The 19,800-nt window shown below is 31.9% G+C and overlaps 1 protein-coding gene and 1 non-coding gene across 5 annotated transcripts in view; both read left to right on the top strand.

Moving 5' to 3' along the window:
- Positions 1–8,343, top strand: part of LOC125855022 (uncharacterized) — a 28,441-nt gene extending 20,098 nt beyond the window's left edge. For 3 of the 4 annotated variants that reach the window (XM_049534659.1, XM_049534658.1, XM_049534657.1), the window contains 4 exons: positions 3,884–3,979; positions 5,888–5,955; positions 7,579–7,624; positions 7,990–8,343. In XM_049534659.1, the coding sequence (XP_049390616.1) occupies positions 3,884–3,979; positions 5,888–5,955; positions 7,579–7,624; positions 7,990–8,070 (291 nt within the window). In that variant the 3' untranslated portion in view covers positions 8,071–8,343. Of the gene's footprint in view, positions 1–3,883; positions 3,980–4,565; positions 4,662–5,887; positions 5,956–7,578; positions 7,625–7,989 lie in introns of those variants that run through there. The other variant, XM_049534660.1, reaches the window with a different exon arrangement.
- Positions 8,344–10,737: 2,394 nt separating this feature from the next.
- Positions 10,738–10,810, top strand: TRNAF-GAA (transfer RNA phenylalanine (anticodon GAA)). Its single transcript has one exon. It is a non-coding gene; the product is annotated as a tRNA-Phe (tRNA).
- The last annotated feature ends 8,990 nt before the right edge of the window (positions 10,811–19,800 follow it).

Below are 19,800 nucleotides of genomic sequence, written 5' to 3'. Positions count from 1 at the left end.
AGAAGCAATGGTTAATGAGGTATGGTCTCTCCATGGATGGAATCTGGGATTTAGAAGAATCTTGAATGACTGGGAAATTGGGAGAGTAGCTGCTCTGTTGCAGGTTCTAAATGATTTTAGGGGCACAAACATGGAAGTTGACTCAGTAAGATAGAGACATAACAGTGATGGAAAGCTCTCAGTAACCAGGCTATACAGAAGGAAAGTGCATGCTTTACCAGGGAAAATTAGTGGCCCTTGGGGGAAGATCTGGAAGAACAAAGTGCCAGTTAAAGATGTTTTTCATGACTGGTTGCTAGAAGAGCCTGCCTTACCCATGAAAAGCTCCAAAAGAGAGGCTTCCAGATAGCCTCTTCGTATTCCCTTTGTAATGGAAAGCAAATGATGCAAACAGTCATTTGTTCTTACATTGCAAAGTCACTTCCCAGTTGTGGGCATTATTCTTGGACATGACACAGACTAGATGGACCATGCCAGAACATACTGCTGATCTTTTGAGCTACTGGATCAGGAGATGAGGGAGTAAAAGTTAGAAGAAGTGGTGGAATATGATCCTCCTGCATATGGTGGACAATTTGGAGTAAAAAACATGAGATGTTTTGAGAGTACTGCTGAATCAGTTCAGAAAATCAATTGGAACTGTATGAGGACTTCTTTTTTTGGTGTAAAGAGGAGGGTATAGAGGATGCTGGATAGATTTTAGATTTATAAGATCCTTATAGGTTTTTGTGTTGCAAGTTTTTGTTTTAGCTTTGGGCCAACTGTAAATCTCTTTTGATGGTAGCCATTATCTCCTTAATGCCTAAGAATACAACATTACCTTCATTTAAAGAAACAACTAGGGACAAGTCTGAGGGTCTTTTTGAGTCAGTTTTTCCTCACCAAAACTTTTTTATTCATTCAAACCCTTTTTTTCTTTCTCTCTACCTCACAACCATCCTTCTCTTTTATTATCTCATGGCCATCTCTCTTTTCTTTTCTCTCAAACACACTTTTTCTTCTCACTTGACATGCCATTCTCTTCACCCAACATACACTCCTATACTCCTCTCAATCTTTTCTATCTCAAATTTTTCCATATTCCCTCTATGCGCTTTTTGTCCTTCACAGACTTGTGATGGTGTCGATGATGCAAGAGAGGGTCTCTTCCTATTCATATTGAGAGTGTATCAATTCTTTTCTATATTGTATTAAGCTCCATTACAAGCATACCATGGTTTGCCCAACAAGATATGACAGTTATACATGAAAATTACGTCACAGCAAATCACATCCTCATATCTCCAACTCCAAGAGTGAATGACAATAACACAATTTTATTTACTTTTACTCTTTTCAACATGTAAGGTAAAATATGCTCAGCAAAAGGTATGTTCAACCTCAACAGTATAATTACTAATTAAATTGTAGCCAAACTCTTTGTCAATTCTCATGGCACTTATTAACATTACCTTGGTCCTCATTCCATTCTTCAAATTGTACATTCGACCTTCCAAACAGTTTAAGCATGCCCCATCCTTAGTTTTTAATTCGGCTTCTACAAAAGCCCTTGCTTCCTCTTTACTACCTATACAAGACATATTTAAAATATATAGGTGTATATCTCAAAAAAATAAATCTCGGTTTTTTTGCCTCTAATGATGTCACACTCTTGTCTTCATCCTCTCAAAGTTATTACTTTTGGTGGTTCCTTTTTGGATTTATCGTTAAACCTTACATGTCACAAACCCCAGAAGGAAGATGTGGAAAATAAAGAATTTACCAAGTCCTAGGATGAATTGGATTGGTGAAACAAGAATCAACTCCAGAAAAGAAAAAGAATTTTCAAGAAACTCTACCAACAAGAATTTGTAATAGTTGCTTTAACCTTCAAGCTCTTGAATTTACCCCTCTTCTTGGTTTCCATTTTGATCTTGGACAAGAATATCAACTGGTAGCTTATTTTTTAAGCTACTGAATTTTTTTTGACAGTTAGCTTAATTTTTTAAGCTACAATTTTTTTAAGAAACACTCAAGATAATCAAGAACAAAATGTTGACCAACCCGCGTTGATACAGCTTGATAAGAATTGAATAAATAAAAAAGAATATGTAAAATCTAAAAACAAAGTTTAAAGTAAAAGAAATAAAGATAAATAAGAAATTTTAGAATTAATTCAAGAACTTCAAGAATGATGCTAATAATGTGACCCAAGTGGGGGTTTCTTGGGGGTGCAAGTTTGGCACATTTTAGACTACTGATCATCCTAATGTGGCCTGATTGTGACCTATTTCAAAGGTTGATTCTTTACACCCCCCNCCCCCCCCCCCCCCCCAAACAATCTACCTCATGTTGGACTTAAGTTTTAGACCTTAAAATTGTAATAGCACTTGGGCAAAAGATCCTCCTTGGCTTGAGCTCTTCCTCCAAAATTAGACTCTCTTTTTTTCCAGTTGAAGCCTAATTAGCTTGTTTTGAAGTTTCTATATTTAACTTCTTTTAAAATGGCCTTCTAAGAGATTCCAAAGCTTCATTCTTGTCCTCGAATAAAGTTGATCTTCCTAGGATGCTATCAAGAATTCACCTAGTTGTGTCGTTAGAGGCTATTGCTGTGTGCCCTGTTTGTTTTGGGTTATTTAACTTATGATGGCATTTGAATGTTTTCCATTAACTGTGTTCCCCTGGTACATCTTTTCTTCCCTCCACATGAATTGGAGTTCATTTATTTATGAGTTTGTGAATAGGCATAAAGTTAGTGTATGACTTAATGGTAATTAGGACGTAGAGTAAATACTCATGAGGAAGTTGAGGGCATAGTTACTTCTTTTATATTTTCTTATTCTCTGATCATCAAATGATGGAGAAGGCAGTTTCACTAACCTGAAGCACAAAAAGAAGACATGTAGGGGGAACACATCTGGAAATATAAGTTGAACATCCATCGAAGAAATATAATGGATGCTTAGGATGCTATCTAAGTGTTTCTCTTTTGTCATTGAAGAGACAATGGCATAATATGATTCTCATGAATATTACTTCCTCTGTTTCAATTTGTCTGTCCTACTTCCCTTTTTAGTCCGTTTAAAGACGAATGTCTCTTTACTTTTTTGGCAACTCTTTAATTCAACTTTATACATGACATGCTCAAGACCACAATGTTAAAGGACATTTTGGTACATTCTACATATCTTTTAAATTAAGACCACAAAATTCTAATGTCTTCTTTACTTTCTTAAGTTTTTTGCCAAGTCAAAACCAGTCAAACAAATTGAAATGGAGGGAGTATTTTTTCGTAATGGTGGCGTTTGGGTTAGCTTGTGCGCACACAAATAATTCCACCAGTACAAGTCTGGGTATCATTCCCACCAAATTTTAGGAAATGGGAATAAATCATCTAGCTTCTTTAAATCTGAACTTTGATTTTTCATTGCTTTCATCTACTTCATTGACCCTAAGTCACATTTTGGGTGCGATTCTTGTGATTATCCATGCACAGTATGGGCACCTGTTATGAATTTCCTAGAAAAGAAATTGGAGCTAATACCCATCTCCTCTTGATAAACACTTCAAGTTGCATTGCAAGAATGAGTACATTTGCTAATACGCTGATGCACTTAACAAAGAAAAATTGAATGACCATCTAATATCATTTAAACATGCAAAAAATCTGTTTCATGTTGCATTTTGTCAACTCTTTCATTTTAATTTTTTATTAACTTTGGCATGCGGAGTTATATTGCAAGTATGCTAAATTTCTTGTCTCTCATGTACATTCTTGACTTCAGAACTTTAGTCTCATTTTGAGTTTTCTGTGATTATTCATATATTGAAGGTGTATGAGGAGTTTGCCATGATTTTTCTTTAAGGTTTGCAATCTATCTTCATGTACTATTTCCTATTTTAGGTGGAGTATGGGGTGGATGAAATAGCATACCAAATAGGTGAAACAACTGAGATCCTCTCAAGTGGTCGACTTTGTGCGACACCACACTGTGTTCAGGTAAATTTTTTTTTAAAAATATGTTCTTTTCTATTGAGCTGTTTGTTATTCTTGTTACATATGTGCTTTTATGAAAAATTAATTGCTGGGTTTTTGAGAGATGCTACTGAAATAGAGAATCCATGATTTTACTCACTTCCCAACTACATCCTTTCTTATTCATTAAAATATTACAGTTGCTGTATTTCGCTCGAAGCATGTGGTACGACCTCCTTCATTGAATGCCTAATGCCATAAGGATAAAGATGATAAGTAAAATTTCCCATGGAAGATCAGGGTCCTGACAATGATAAATGTTAATTTCCAGTAGGAATTCATCGGTCCTGTTACGATTCTGTCTTGGAATTGAAGAGCGTCTGTAACTCCCCAATCTATAACCTTTCTGCCTACCTCATGTAACCAAGTAATTTTGTTGGGAAGCTATGCGTTAAGTGGTTTACAACTGTAGAATGCTTGTTAGTTTCTCTTTTAGTGTAACTATAGAATAATAGGTGAAGGAATTGGTTTTTTGTCAGTGAAACATTTACAATAAAAGAAAACAGATATTACAAGTGCCGTTCTTTAGGAATCAACAAATATTGACTAGGAAAGATGATCTTGGAGCCCATAATTCTGACATGGGGCCTCGGTGGACACCAGAAACATGAGAAGATGACCCAGGTAGTTAACAGATTATGAGAAGGATGTATGGCTAAGGACTGAGAGTTTACAGGAGAAATTCCCTGACAACTACAATCTTGTACTTCATCAACATAATACAGTGGCAGAACAGTGGTCAAACCAAGGTTGGGATATTACCTTCAGAAGAATGCCTAATGACTGGGAGGTGAGTAGGGTGATTGCTTTCTTCAATCTGCTGGGAACTTTTGGAGATTTACAAGAAGGGGCTGACAGATTATGGTGGAATGGACACAACAGTGGTGCTTACAAAGTGAAAGCAGCTTACAAACATATGAACCAAACCAATCATCAAATGGTAGGATGGCCTTGGAAGCACATTTGGAAGGCTAAGATACCATATAAGGTTTCATGTTTTGTCTGGCTTTTGGCAAGAGAAGCAGTTCTTACTCAAGATAATTTGATGAAAAGAGGGATTACTATCTGTCCCAGATGCTGCCTATGTGGGGAAACTACAGAAACAGTTAATCACCTTTTCCTCCACTGCAAAATAACTGGTCAAGTATGGAGGATGTTCCTGGCACTCAGAAGAATCACATGGATAATGCCTGGAAAGATTTCTGAAACTCTAGCATGTTGGGAAGAAGCAGGTTTGGAGGTCAGAGATAGAGGAAGATGGAGAATGGCTCCAGCTTGTATATGGTGGACAATAGGGAAAGAGAGGAATTCTAGATGTTTTGAATATAGAAGCAACTCTATCCAACAGATGAAGATGAATTGTATTTTGCTCTTCAGTTTTTGGTGTAGACAGTCTCACTCAGTAGAAACTGCGGAAATTGTTGATGTATAAAGCTCCCTATAGAAGACTAGAATAGCTCCAGTTTCTTAAGAGTCTTTTGATGTAAATATGGTGCAAGTACAACCAATGTACTGAATGAACTTAATTATTGATAGAAATACACTAAGTTACCAGTTTCAAAAAAAATAAAAAATGAGAGCAATTGACCAGTAAAATTGCAGATAATGTGAAATCTGGCCAATTGCTCAAGACATGATATAAGCTTCTAACTTGCTGCTTTCTTTCTATAATATTCATTTGGCTTAGACATGGAAGGCTGTCACTCAAATTAGGCCAGTTAAGTGCTTGTGCGTTCTGTATGTATTTATATTTGGGTGGACAGAGTAATTCGTCTTTCCCAGTTCTTGATAATTAGAGGTTTTATTTCCCATAGAAGACAGTTCTTGAAATGTTTGGTGTTGTAACTTCTATCTGTTCATACTTTTTAACAGGCACCAAGGGGCGATGCAGCATCTGGTGTTGATCGCACAACATTTGCATTATTCATGCAACCTGATTGGTATGGAATTTTCAATTAAAAATGGCTGACCCTATGTCTTGGTTCATGCTCATAGTGTTCCATGGTTCCCTCTATCTCCTGCCACTTATACATAAATCTAATCAAGTTCAAAGGACGTTCCTAGTTTATTTCTTTCTCCTGGGGTAGAATATTTTTACACTAGTCCGTCCCTAGCATTAGACCATAGAATGAAGTCAAAATGGAGAAGAGACATTTGTCCACCTAAATTTCAATTTTGAGAAGTGTCACTGGAGAAAGAGAAGTAGTTTAAATAGAAAAGAAAATTTAATAAGCACTTTTGAAAAATCTGATTTCTGAAAGTCTTTCAACCGTTCTTCTCTGAGGCATGCTTGAAAAATAATTTACTTTTAGAGTTCTAGGAAATTCTATTTTCTAATTTGGAGTCCTATTAAAATTATGGGGCATAATTTTTTCCTTAAAATTCACTTTTCTCATCGTGTATGTCAATGACATAATAATATTGGAGATAACAAAGAGGAGATGACCCGATTGAAGAATTTGTTAGCACAAAAATTTGAGATCAAAGATCTAGGGAAGTTGCATTATTTTGGGGGATTGAGGTTGCTAGATCAAAAGATGAATCTTTATTTCTCGAAGGAAGTATATTCAAATCTCTTGAAAGAAAGTGGTATGACAAGTTGCAAACTAGCAGAATCGCCTGTTGAAAGCAATCAAAAGTTACAAATGGGGGTTGAAGGGTCAGTTCATATTCATAGAAGGTTGTTCGGAAGACTCATTTATCTCTCTAGCACTAGACCAGGAATAGCCTTTCAGTGAACTTAGTGAGTCGGTCATGCATGATCCCTGAGATCCTCGTATGCAAGCTGTCATTCAGTTTTTACGGTATTTGAAGTCACTAGGTAAAAGTTTGCTTTTCTCTAAACATGGTCACCTCGAGATAGAAGGTTTTACAGATACGGATTAAAATGGATCTTTAGACGATAGAAGATCTACATCCGATTACTGTACAATCATAGGAGGGAACCTAATTACTTGGAGAAGTTAGAAGCACAATGTAGTTGCACCATCAAGCATGAATATAGGAATACAATATTTCCTTTTATCGTAATGATGGTCTCTCCTTAATTAGTTAGGATTAACTTGTATAAATTCCATTTCTCATGGATTGTAAAAATATATGCAAATACAAGAAGTCTTTCTTCTAGTAAAATCTTTAGAGAAAACAAGACAAAAAGAAGAAGAAAAAAAGAAAAAATTTCAAAAACTCTGTTATTAGTAATAACATAAAAGAGGACCCAGTTATTTGTTTATTCATTTATTTTTTATGAGTATAAAGGACTCGTTGTTAATAAAGAAGTGAAAATAGACGACTCATTTAAATGAACTCCAAACTACATAAATTGAGGAAAGTTTCTCTTAATTCTTGGACTTCTGAATTGTGTAATATAGAGTTCATATATTCTACACAACACCCTTTAACAATTTATGTGCCAACACAACCATTTACTATATTTATTCAATATTTTTATGATTCTCTTGACTTTAAACACCTATGTCACTACAAGTATTTTCTTTTGCATGCTTAATCCAATTATGCATGTAAATATAACTGATACTTGACTTGTTCTATGATCTTTATAGGGACCAAAAGCTTTATTTTCCAGGGGAGGTGCATATTCATCGGGAGGTATGCATGTGACTTGTATATTACTATATATAACAGATATCTTGCTTGGATAAGTGGAAACCCGCATTCTAATTTAAGTAATAAAAAAGAGAAGCCATTACTTGTGAGAATTTTTGTTGAATTTCCATCTCTTCACATGAATAGTTGTGATGATGTCCCACCAGCCCTATGACCATGGTCCTCAATTCTTTGCTGAAATTGTTTGTAGACAGTAGACTACTCCCCCCCCCCCCCCNCCCCCCCCCCCCCCTTTCATCCTCCACCCCCTGCCAGAGAATATATAGCTACAGTTGGCAGGTCTACAAAAAGTATAAGCAATTTGATTTTTTTCCTTGGTTAACTGTGATGTCTGTTCTATTTATCAGTTGATTCAATCCAATGAGTCGCTTACTTTTGGAGAATACACCGAGAAGCTCCTTGACAAGTATTACCACCTCAAGATGTAAAGCTGATATAGTTGTTACCACAGTAGATTTGAAAAGCTCCTTCATTCCTCTGTTTGAGGATACACGTAACAGTACAAAAACAGTTACTTATAATTGCAATAGTGATATTATGAAATGGGACATTCTAATAAAGACAAGCTCTTGTCCTTACAAAATCTAGTTTGATTAGGTTTTGGTAAATAATGCTTTCAGTGTTGAACAATTATAATAATGCCTTACATCTTCATGTACTTGGAAGAAGCCAATTTTGATTTATCTCATTACCATATGTGATTTGTCCTTTGTTGATTTTGTAATTCCCATGTATAAATACAATTAAGGAGTTTCATCTTCCATTGATGTGATCTTGTCATTGTTTAGCGGTGGTCCTCTCTCCAACCTGCTTAGCAACCTAGCTAAGATAACTGAAATTTGTGACTACAACTTCGAAGCTATGTTGCTCGGTCTCTTCAAAAATGTCAACGTGTGCATGTTGAATTCGCCAAAAGTAGTGTATTTTTGGAGAATCCGACATGGATGCGTCATCAAAAGTGAAGATTCCGCACAACTAAGACTTGAAGTACTGAATTTCAAGTTGATCTATATAGAATCTCTCTTTTGATTCATTTGTGAATAGCTTTTGTCGTTTGTACATGTGTGTGTTATCTAGAAACACAATTACACTGATAAAGTAAACAGAAGATTTCTCAAGAAATAAAGAAACAAATGTATTAAACTCAACAGAAATGGCTTTCACCAATATAAACAACCCCTATCAGGATAACTGCATTTTCTTCCTTTTCTTTTCCCCTCAAGTTTATTTATTTATTTACTAGATAACTTATATTCGCTTTGTGCAGTAATCTATGACCTAATTTAGATTATGAGTGATCATTGTTTAATGTTCGAATATTAAAAATATGGTATTGTCACATATATTAAGAACTTGAAAGATTGTAAAATTCTTACTCAATGAATTTTATCTTCTACATATTTTCAATTATAATATTTGTTCTTTGATATAACTCACTTTTCAATATTGAATGATTTTTCATAGACTAGTCAATTATCACTTTCTCTATTGTTTTGTACATGTGCATCCAAAGTATAAGATACTCAATTAGATGGCCTATTATTCATTCTTTAGCCAGTAACATCTAATTTTCCTTGCTCTTCCATGTCATTGTCCATAAACATTCCTAAATATGTCATAACAAATTTATCATGTGAAAGATGTTAGTCCTCGTAATCTCAAATGTGTGTTTCTTGATTATTCTAGAGTTAGTAAACCATTAAAGGATCTCATTAAGTGTTTTTTTTTAAAAAAAAAATTAATCATATTTAAAAAACTGAAAATATTTTGAAATACATTATTTTTGACAAAAAAAACAACTAAAGAATTATGAAGAAACTAAGTCACATGTTTGTTATTTTGGAGGGCACGAGTTGGGCAAGAATATAGGAAATAAAAACAATTACAAATAATTAGGAGAATAAAGAAAAGTTACAAGTAGTAGTAGTTATAATAGTTGAGACTCTCCAACTTTTTCTTGTATTAGCCATAAACAAAGAATAAAAAAGAAGTTACTGAAATATTTAAACTTTTTTGAATAAACAATGTAAAAGGTTAAGAAGCAATATGTGAAAAATGCGTGACAACTCTTAAGTAGCCTTTTTCTTACGTTTGGATGTTTGTTATATTTAGCTAAATATTTTTCGTGTATCCTAACCTAATCGCATGTCGTGTTATTTCATTTTGTTACGTCCAAGACATAAAGTCAATTCATATAGTACTAGTATATATTTCCTATATTTTGACATTAAGTCAAACAAGAGATGCAAATATAAAATCTTGTTATGACTTATGGGTAGGGGTGTTCACGGTTTGGATAAAAATCGATTCAAACCGAATAATCGAACCAAATCGATAAAATAAAACTGATTTTATTTGAGTTCGGTTTGGTTTGGTTTTAGAATTTTGAAAATCGATAATATTTGGTTTGGTTATGGTTTTATTCGAAAAAATTGAAGAAATAACCGAATTGAACCGATGAATTATATATATATATTATTAATATACATACTTAATATATTATTTTTATAAACAACTTTAAAGATCTTATATATATATATATATATATATATATATTATTAAAATTTCTTTATAATTTACTTATTAAAAGTAAAAATGTCCAAGATAAAAACAGTTATCTTATTGATTTCATGTATATGAGTATCTATGACAATTCTTTGTGGGACTGAAAATGTTATTGGTTGTTCCTTCTAGGCCAATATAGTGAATTTTAAAGTTTTATTGATAGTAAATTTAGTGATCGAAAGTTCAATAATTTAAGTCATTCCAACTATTTTTCGTTTTAAATGGATTGTTGTCACTTTTTTCACATTTTGAATGAATTGTTTCTTTTATTTTTGTGTATGGTTAATAATCGAACCAAACCAAACCGAAACTGATAACCACCAAACCGATAAATGTATATTATATTTGGTTTGGTTTGATTTTGATAATTTTAAAACCAATTAAGTTGGTTTGGTTTTGATTTTGACCAATAACCGATCCAAACCGACCCGTGCATACCCCTAGTTATGGGTAGTGAGAAAAAATAGTTGTCGAATGTTTATAAGGATAATAAATTATATATAAAATAGTTGATAAAATATAAATATTAAGCGGGGATAGCTCAGTTGGGAGAGCGTCAGACTGAAGATCTGAAGGTCACGTGTTCGATCCACGTTCACCGCATTATTTTATTTTATTTTATGTTTTCCTTTGATTCGGTTTTATTTTATAGTTTGTGATTTAACAATTTTTAACATAACATTTTCTTTATTGTATTTCTTTTTCTTACCTTATTTAATATATATGTTTATACTCAACCCTCTCTAAACTCCATTTATGGGATCACATTGATATGTTGTTGATTCATTGTGTGGTCAAACATCAAAACTTGTTAAACTTGCACTTTTTCTATAGGTGAGCTAGTCAAAAGTTCAAGATCATCGGCGAAAATATATCGAATGACCTTGGAAATGGGTGATTTCAAACTTTTGACCCCTATTTATATATAGTATCTCAAAAGATCACTCAGCTTTAAGAATTTGTATCAATAAAATCACTCAACATACACATATGTATCAATAAAATCACTTCACTAAATTTATCATTAAAATAAATTTGAAAATGACCAGAAGGGAAAACCCCACAAAAAGTAGGAAGAAACCAAAAAATTGTCATGGTTGTGATTAGTTATCAAGAATTGAGCAGTTGAAATAGTTTTTCTTTTGACATGTGAATGGAGGAAAAAATTATGAGGAAATTATAGTTTTGTTTCATTATTTATTTTGTGAAGATCCAAAGAAGACTTCCAAGGAATTGACGAAGTTCTACAGATATTAGGGATGCAATTTGTCACGAAGAAGAGGACATACAACAAGTATGATTTGCCTAGTTTTTATAGGTAGTTTCTGAAGAGGCACAACCGAAGGGATAGAACGATCTGAAAGGACGCAAGAGTTGAAGAAACCAGTTTAAAGGTAAAAATAAAATATGAGTAAAAAACCTAGAAGTATGAAGAAAACCATAAAAGTAAATTCCTGAATTTTAAGGATGTGGGCCTATGATTCTCTTTTATGTAATACTAGTTCTCGAACACGTGTGTTGCACGTGTATTCCACGCTTAATAGTATAATTTTTAAAAGTTAAAGTACTTCTATTAAATTATTGGCCTAACCCATCGGTGGCCTCTAAAGTTGACATCAATTTTCACTTGAACACCTCAACTAAGTTTTGTTCGTTTTAGACACCTCATGTCATGTTGTATTGTATCATTTTGACACTTTTTTCACAATCAACAAAAAATTTTAAGGGAGTGTGACTCACTCGTCGATGACGTGTCAAAGTACCAAATTAAATGAAGACATTTGTCATTGACACCAAAACAATTCTTTAACAATGAATTTTGAATAAAACTAAAAATTAGCCAATGAATCAACGACACTTGACATTTTTCCCCAAATAATTATTAAAGAGGATTAAATCATTTTTAAATTACTTTGCAGAACTCCCCCCACCCACCCACCCCCGACCCTAGTCGTCTTCTCCAGCAAATTAAACCCAACCCCCTTCGTCTTTTTCACCGACCATCGTATCTCAATACTTTTTAGCTTTTTAGTTTTATTAGTAGGAGGATTCCATTATATGCACTAACAAAATGGTCATTTTCTCAACTTCTAAACTAAGGACTGCCATTTTAATGAAGAATTGAGACAGTAATTAAGGCCAAATATCATACAATCAATGGTCAAATCTACAACTTCACTTTTTAGAAGCTATGAAGAGTGATAAGCTGAGAAGAATATCAGTAGAAAAAATTGTTAGTGAAGTCGTAATGACGACTTTCAACCACATAATTTGAACTGTCATGATTTAACAATCAAATTCTTCACCAATTTGATCATCAAATCTAATCCACATAGAGATGTGTATTCAACTCTAAAATCACTCTCCACACTTTTCACCATTGAAGGACCTTAAGGTAGGGAAAATGGTGGCCAAAAAATAGGAAAGAAGAAGGAAAAAATTAAATAAAAAATGGCTAAAGATGCCTTTCACACGCTTTTTATAAGTGTATTACACTCACCATATCATGTCAGCAAAAAGTGTCAAAATGACACAACAGGACCTGACATAAGGTGTCTAAAATGAACAAAGTCTAGTTAAAGTGTCTTAGTGAAAATTTGTGCCAACTTTAAGGGGTCACCTATGGGTTCAGCCTAAATTATTTATATGTCATATGAACATGTGAAGAAAATAACTACATTTTATTTTTTAGAGCTATTTTTCCGTACATTGATTTTTATTTAATAAGGTACATAATAGATGATGTTCTTGTTTTTGGTTTTCATATTTGACTTCTCGATTGAATGTTTATATAAATTAAACATTGTTATTTGACTTTTCATTTCTTTTTCCCCCATTGATAAACTAAAAATTAAACATAAAAAATATATTCAATATGTGAAATCATATATATATATATATATATATATATATATTATATTCACTTGTTTACCTTAAACTCAATAATGATATTGTTCATATCTTTGTAAATGGTTTTTAATTTATTCAACCACACATGATTCGTTCAAGAGTCAACAAGTGTGTTGCACTTTATTCCATATTACTTAATATAAAATTTACTTTGCAAATGATAAATTTTAAATGATTCACATATTTTCCTATTTGCTATGCTTGATGATACTTTCATGATATATATATATATATATATATATATATAATATTTTAATGTAAATACAAACCCAAATATATATCTATATATAAAGATTTGTTTATAATAAAAATATTTATCTCATAAAAGTTAGCAATGAAAGAAAAATAAAAATTAATTAATACACCCTTCAACCAAGCGTCATTATAAATCATATGAATTTTCCTTCGACTAAAATACATAAATATTTTTCTTTAAAAAAATGAATAAATAAAACAAAAGGCAAATGTTTAAATAGTAACAACTATTTTGAAACAAACTTCTTGACAATCTCAATCACATAAATAACATTGTAAGTAAAATCATTCTTATGCCTTGAGCATCAACAAAATAACTCGTGACAATTTTCTGACTCATGAGAGGCTCAACAATTTTTGAAAAAGATATTCAAAAGCATATGCCTGCATCACATGAGAAATTGTTAAGAGAAACAAATAAATTTAGACTACTTCACGTTACCTTCATATATTGGAACATTACATACTACTGTATATATTAAGCAAAAATAGAAAAACGATTATTATATCACCAAAAAAAATTTCTTCGAGTACTCGAGGTTCTGGAATATATGCTCTTAGGATAGAATGATTTACTTCATCAGAATAGTAGTACCTCAAATTCCACCTAATCTTCAAACTCACTAAACTACAATAAATCACATGAAAAATTTTAAGTAAAAGAAGAAAAAGAGTAGAAGATTAAAAAAAAAAAATTGGTTTAAAAATGAGAGAAAATCCCTCTATTTATAGTCAACAAATGGGTTGTATGAACATTCGCTTATTGTGCCTTATCTAAAAAGTCATGACCCTTCGAAAATGTATCCTTTGAAAAAGTCACAACTCATCTAAAAAGTCACAATCTTTTGTAAAAGTCACAACTTATCGAAAACGTCATAACTCATCAGAAAAGTCACAACCCTTTGAAAAAGTCACAACCCTTCGAAAACGTCACAACTCATCGAAAAAGTTACAACCTTTCAAGAGAACTTATGTTATTCAAATAGATATAGATGGGTGTTTTAAGTAGGGGTACACTACTAAAAAACTGTCAAAAAGAGACGAAAAAAAGCGACGGACTGCGTTGCTTTTATTTTTTTAAAAAAAATATTTTTTTTGAAAAATGTGACGTTGTCCGTCGCTTTTTTAATTTTTTAAATTTTAAAAAAGAGACGAAGTCCGTCACTTTGATTAATTTTTAATTTTTTTAGAATCTTGAAAAGCGACGGACAATGAGACACCGTTCGTCGCTTTTTTGGAAATAAAAATTTGAAAAATCCAGAAAAGCGACGAACTAAATGACCCTGTCCATCACTTTTCTGGGTTTTAAAAAAAGTGACAGACTAAAGGACTTTGTCCGTCACTTTTCTGTGTTTTTTAAAAAATAAAATCCAGAAAAGCGACGGACAAAACCACCTCGTCCGTCGCTTTTTCTATAATTTTTTTGACAGCAGAAACTGTCATTTCTACTGCCCACCTGTAAATTCAATTCAGCCCCAATCAAACACAAAACATTATAAAGAAGGTACACAAAATATAAAACAACAAACTTAAATTAACATTCAAAAATATCTAAATCACAATTTAAAGACTTATAAAGTCTTTCAAAATTCGTTTTAAAATTACACAAAAGTCGTTTCAAAATTACAAATAGTTCATAAAGACTATATTTTATCAAGATTTCTAAAGTTCAACCTATTAATCAGTTCATAAATTCTATGAATCAAGATTTCTAAAGTTCACAACCTAAAGTTTAAAATCCTACAATAATTCAAGATTTCTAAAGTTCACAACTTAAAGTTCTAAAATCCCACAATAATTCAAGATTTCTAAAGTTTACAACCTAAAATTCTAAAATCCTAAAATAATTCAAGATTTCTAAAGTTCATAACATAAAATCTAAAATCCTAAAATAATTCAGGATTTCTAAAGTTCTAAAATCCTACAAAAATTCAAGTTCTCTAAAGTTCACAACTTAAAGTTCTAAAATCCCATAATAATTCAAGATTTCTGAAGTTCACAACCTAAAGTTCTAAAATCCTAAAATAATTCAAGATTTCTAAAGTTCACGACCTAAACTTCTAAAATCTTACAAAAATTCAAGTTCTCTAAAGTTCACAACTTAAAGTTCTAAAATCCCACAATAATTCAAAATTTCTAAGTTCACAACCTAAAGTTCTAAAATCTTACAAAAATTCAAGTTCTCTAAAGTTCACAACTTAAAGTTCTAAAATCCCACAATAATTCAAGATTTCTAAAGTTCACAACCTAAAGTTCTAAAATCCTACAAAAATTCAAGTTCTCTAAAATTCACAACTTAAAGTTCTAAAATCCTACAAAAATTCAAGTTTTCTAAAATTCATAACTTAAAGTTCAAAAATTCTACAATAATTCAAGATTTCTAACCTTTCACAACCTAAAGTTCTAAAATCCTACAAAAAATTAAGTTCTCTAAAGTTCATAACTTAAAGTTCTAAAATCCTACAATAATTCAAGATTTCTAACGTTCACAATCTTATAAAGTTCTAAAATCCTACAAAAAATCAAGTTCTCTAAAGTTCACAACTTTAAGTTCTAAAATCCTACAATAATTCAAGATTTCTAAAGTTCACAACCTAAAGTTCTAAAATCCTACAATAATTCAAGATTTTTACGTTTACAATCTTATAAAGTTCTAAAATCCTACAATAATTCAAGATTTCTAAAGTCCACAATCTAAAGTTTAAAATCCTACAATAATTCAAGATTTCTAAAGTTCACAACTTGAAGTTCTAAAATCCCACAATAATTCAAGATTTCTAAAGTTCACAACCTAAAGTTCTAAAATCCTACAATAATTCAAGATTTCTAAAGTTCACAACCTAAAGTTCTAACCCTACAAAATTCAAGTTCTCTAAAGTTCACAACCTAAAGTTCTAAAATCCTACAAAAAATTAAGCTAAAGTTCACAATTTAAAGTTCTAAAATCCTACAAAATTTCAAGTTCTCTAAAATTCACAACTTAAAGTTCTAAAATCCTACAAATTTTCAAGTTCTCTAAAAGTCACAACTTAAAGTTCTAAAATTCTAGAATAATTTAAGATTTCTAACGTTTCACAACCTAAAGTTCTAAAATTCTACAAAAATCAAGTTATCTAAGGTTCACAACTTAAAGTTCTAAAATCCTATACAAATTCAAGTTCATATGGCATATCTAATTTCTAGAATTTCTAAGTTGAAGAATTTCCAAGTTCAAGAATTTCTAAGTTCAAGAATATAATTCAAGTAACCCAATTTTCAACAACAATATAATACATATAAGCACAAATACAATAGCAAATTGAAAAATTCAACTAATCTCTAACTTCTAGCTTCTAATTATTTGTTAGTTCTAACTTCTAATACTTAATTTGCAATCATATTTAAAATCCCCAATTTTTCTAACTTCAACTTTCAAACTTACTAAATTCAAGAACTTCTAAGTTGGAAAATTCAACTAATCTAATTTCAACTCTCATATACTATCCAATATTTTCTAACTTCAAAGTAATCTAACTTTCATATACAATTCAATGTTTTTCTAACTTCAACCATCAAACATACTAAATTCAAGAATTTCAAAGTTGGAAAATGCAACTAATCTAACTTCTAACTTTATAACTTCGAACTTCTAATTATTTGTTAGTTCTAACTTCTAATAATCAATTCACAATCATATTTTAAAAAATCTCAATTTAGAAGAAAACCCAAAAATCAAAAATCTCCAATCCTCTCCCTAACTAACAATAATCAAATATACAAATTAACAATTGAATAACATAATTCATCAAACTAAAACAATATACCAATTTATAACAAATCAAATACTACTAGAATTGAAAAAAAAACTAAAATTAAATCCTAACCTTAACAAGCTAAGGGAAAGAGGCAGTGGGGCCGACAAGTGATGGCGTCGACAGGGTGGCGGTGCCGACGGGGTGGCGGTGCCGACGGGGCAAGGCGCCGACGGGACTAATGCTCAAGGAGAGAAGGGCGACGACGGCGTGGGGTGGCAGCGGCGGAGGCACAACAGTTTGATTTTAGAGAGAAGGGAGAGAAGAGAGAAGAGAGAGAAAGAGAGATGGGAAAATGGAGGGAAAACCTGCTTTTTGGTTCAACATAATTTTAAAAAAAACGACAGACAGTGTCTCCTTGTCCGTCGCTTTTTTAAAAATATTTGACCAAAAAGCGACGGACTAAGAGACGTTGTCCGTCGCTTTTCTTAAATGTTTGACTAGTCATTTTGACCAAAGAGCGACGGACTTAGAGATGCCGTCCGTCGCTCTTTTAAAAAAATAATTAATCAATTAAAATTAATTAAAAGCGACGGACAGCGTGGTTAGTTTTTAATTTATAAATAATTCTTTTAAATAAAAAGTGACGGACTGCGTCGCTACCTATATAAAATAATTAATTATTGATTATATATATATATTTGGCGCAAAAATCCGCGAAAAAAAGTGACTGACTAAGAGATGCCGTCCGTCGCTTTTTGTAAAATAATTTTTAAAATATCTTTTTTTATTTAAAAGAGACGGACGGTGTGGCAATTGGCGTCGCTTTTTGGAGCGACGCCATCCGTCGCTTTTTTGTCCGTTGCTTTTTGACAGTTTTTTAATAGTGATATTATAGTAATTTAACATTCAAGTTAGAGAGTTCATGTTTTTAATAGATACATAAATATAGATATAGATAGTTTATTTCTTTTTATCATTTTATTGTCATATAAAATAAGTCAGCTTGTGTTAAGTGCTTTGTTGATCTTAGTAGAGGGGTTGGTGGAAGAAGAAAGAAAAGGTATTACGTGAGTGTATAATTGGAGGATTCAAATTTCATTAAGTCATGATGACACTGCAAACCATACATCATGAGCATACCCAAAATGGAAAACAATAAAATACATAAAAGAGTAAAATACCCCAACAAGTGATATGAATTACAAGTTAGATATGCCATCTTTTGAATACAAAGATGAATAAAAGTGAAAAACTCTAAGATACTATGATGAATTAACAGTGGTAGATTTTCAAAGCTCTCTTATGAAGTTGTAAACACTTCAAAGTTCAAATATTAGTTTTGTAAATACTTCAAATATTAGTTTAGCTATGTTAAATACAAATGATCGATAAGCCTCGGGTAACAGTGAAGAGCATAATGTGAATTTATAATATACTAACATCGCATTCAAACATGCCAATAATATACACTATTATTTATATTTATTGATAATACAAATATATGATTCAGTGTTTTAAAAGACTCTGTTAGGACTCGCCCCTGGGCTCGCCCTGGGGTGGGGCTCTAGTAAAACGCCCCGAGACTCAAGTGTGAGGCTTAGTTCTATAAGACTTACTCTCTAGGCACCCGACTGTACGCCCCAAGCACGCCCAACGCCCAACGCTCGGGGCTCGCACAACAGATCTTACATAAATTATGGGTTAAAATCTTTAGTTAACTTTATTGACCCTAATAATTTTTGAATAAATGAATGATACTTAATAATTTTTAAATCTATAGAGATAAGAATATTGAGTGTAACTCAAATAACAAGTTGTAGTATCGCATTTTTACTATTAACACTATGACAATGATTATATATTACATAATATTTCTTTCAAAAAACTTAGCGAAATTTTACTTTTTCACTTATCACAGGTCTTTATGGTTTTGTCATATGTCTCAAAATTATCATATTTTATTTACCTATTTGAAAGAAATTTTATTTTTATTCGATGTTTTTCTTATAATACTAGTAAGTTTTATTGATTATTTTTTAGAAATAATGTTTCTTTTATTATTAGAAAGTTAAGATATTAGATTAATTATACTTGAATAATCATGTTAGAAGTTTTATTTTTTCTCTAAGTTATTTTAATCATGTTTATAATTATTTCAAACTATTGATATATTTTTGTAATTGTGTTATTATAATATTATAAATAAAAAATTTAAGATCCATAGGGCTTACGCTTCGCCCTATACTAAGTAAAACGCACTGCCTCACACCCCGCCTTTTAAAACAGTACGCAAAAGTTATTGGGTTTGTCGTAGTTTTGCCCTTGCCGACCCCTGATCTCTTCTTTTTATTGTAAATGCATATGCACCAGGACATAGCTTTTCAACTCATTTATCTAAAGTTATGTCTCATTTATAATTTGTGTATTTTTTATGTGCGCAAATATCACAGACCCATTTTGTACTACTAGTACTACCTTCATCACTGAACCAAAAAGCAACTATTTCTAATTATTTATATTAATTAAAAGTTACAACTAAATAAGCTATAAGATATCAATTAAATATTTTCTAAATGAACATTTCTAGGAGTTGGTAATGGACTAATGACTAAAGGTTGGTGAGCCTCAAGTGCAACCGCATTACAAATCTAGAGATGTAGAAACTACAGTTTCTTTCTCAAGGCTTCAGACTAA

The sequence above is a fragment of the Solanum stenotomum genome, chromosome 2 (assembly GCF_019186545.1).
Source record: "Solanum stenotomum isolate F172 chromosome 2, ASM1918654v1, whole genome shotgun sequence".
Classification (NCBI taxonomy): Eukaryota; Viridiplantae; Streptophyta; class Magnoliopsida; order Solanales; family Solanaceae; genus Solanum; species Solanum stenotomum.
The sequence above is the reverse complement of the archived record's forward strand: the minus strand, read 5'-3'. Positions and strand labels throughout refer to the sequence as shown.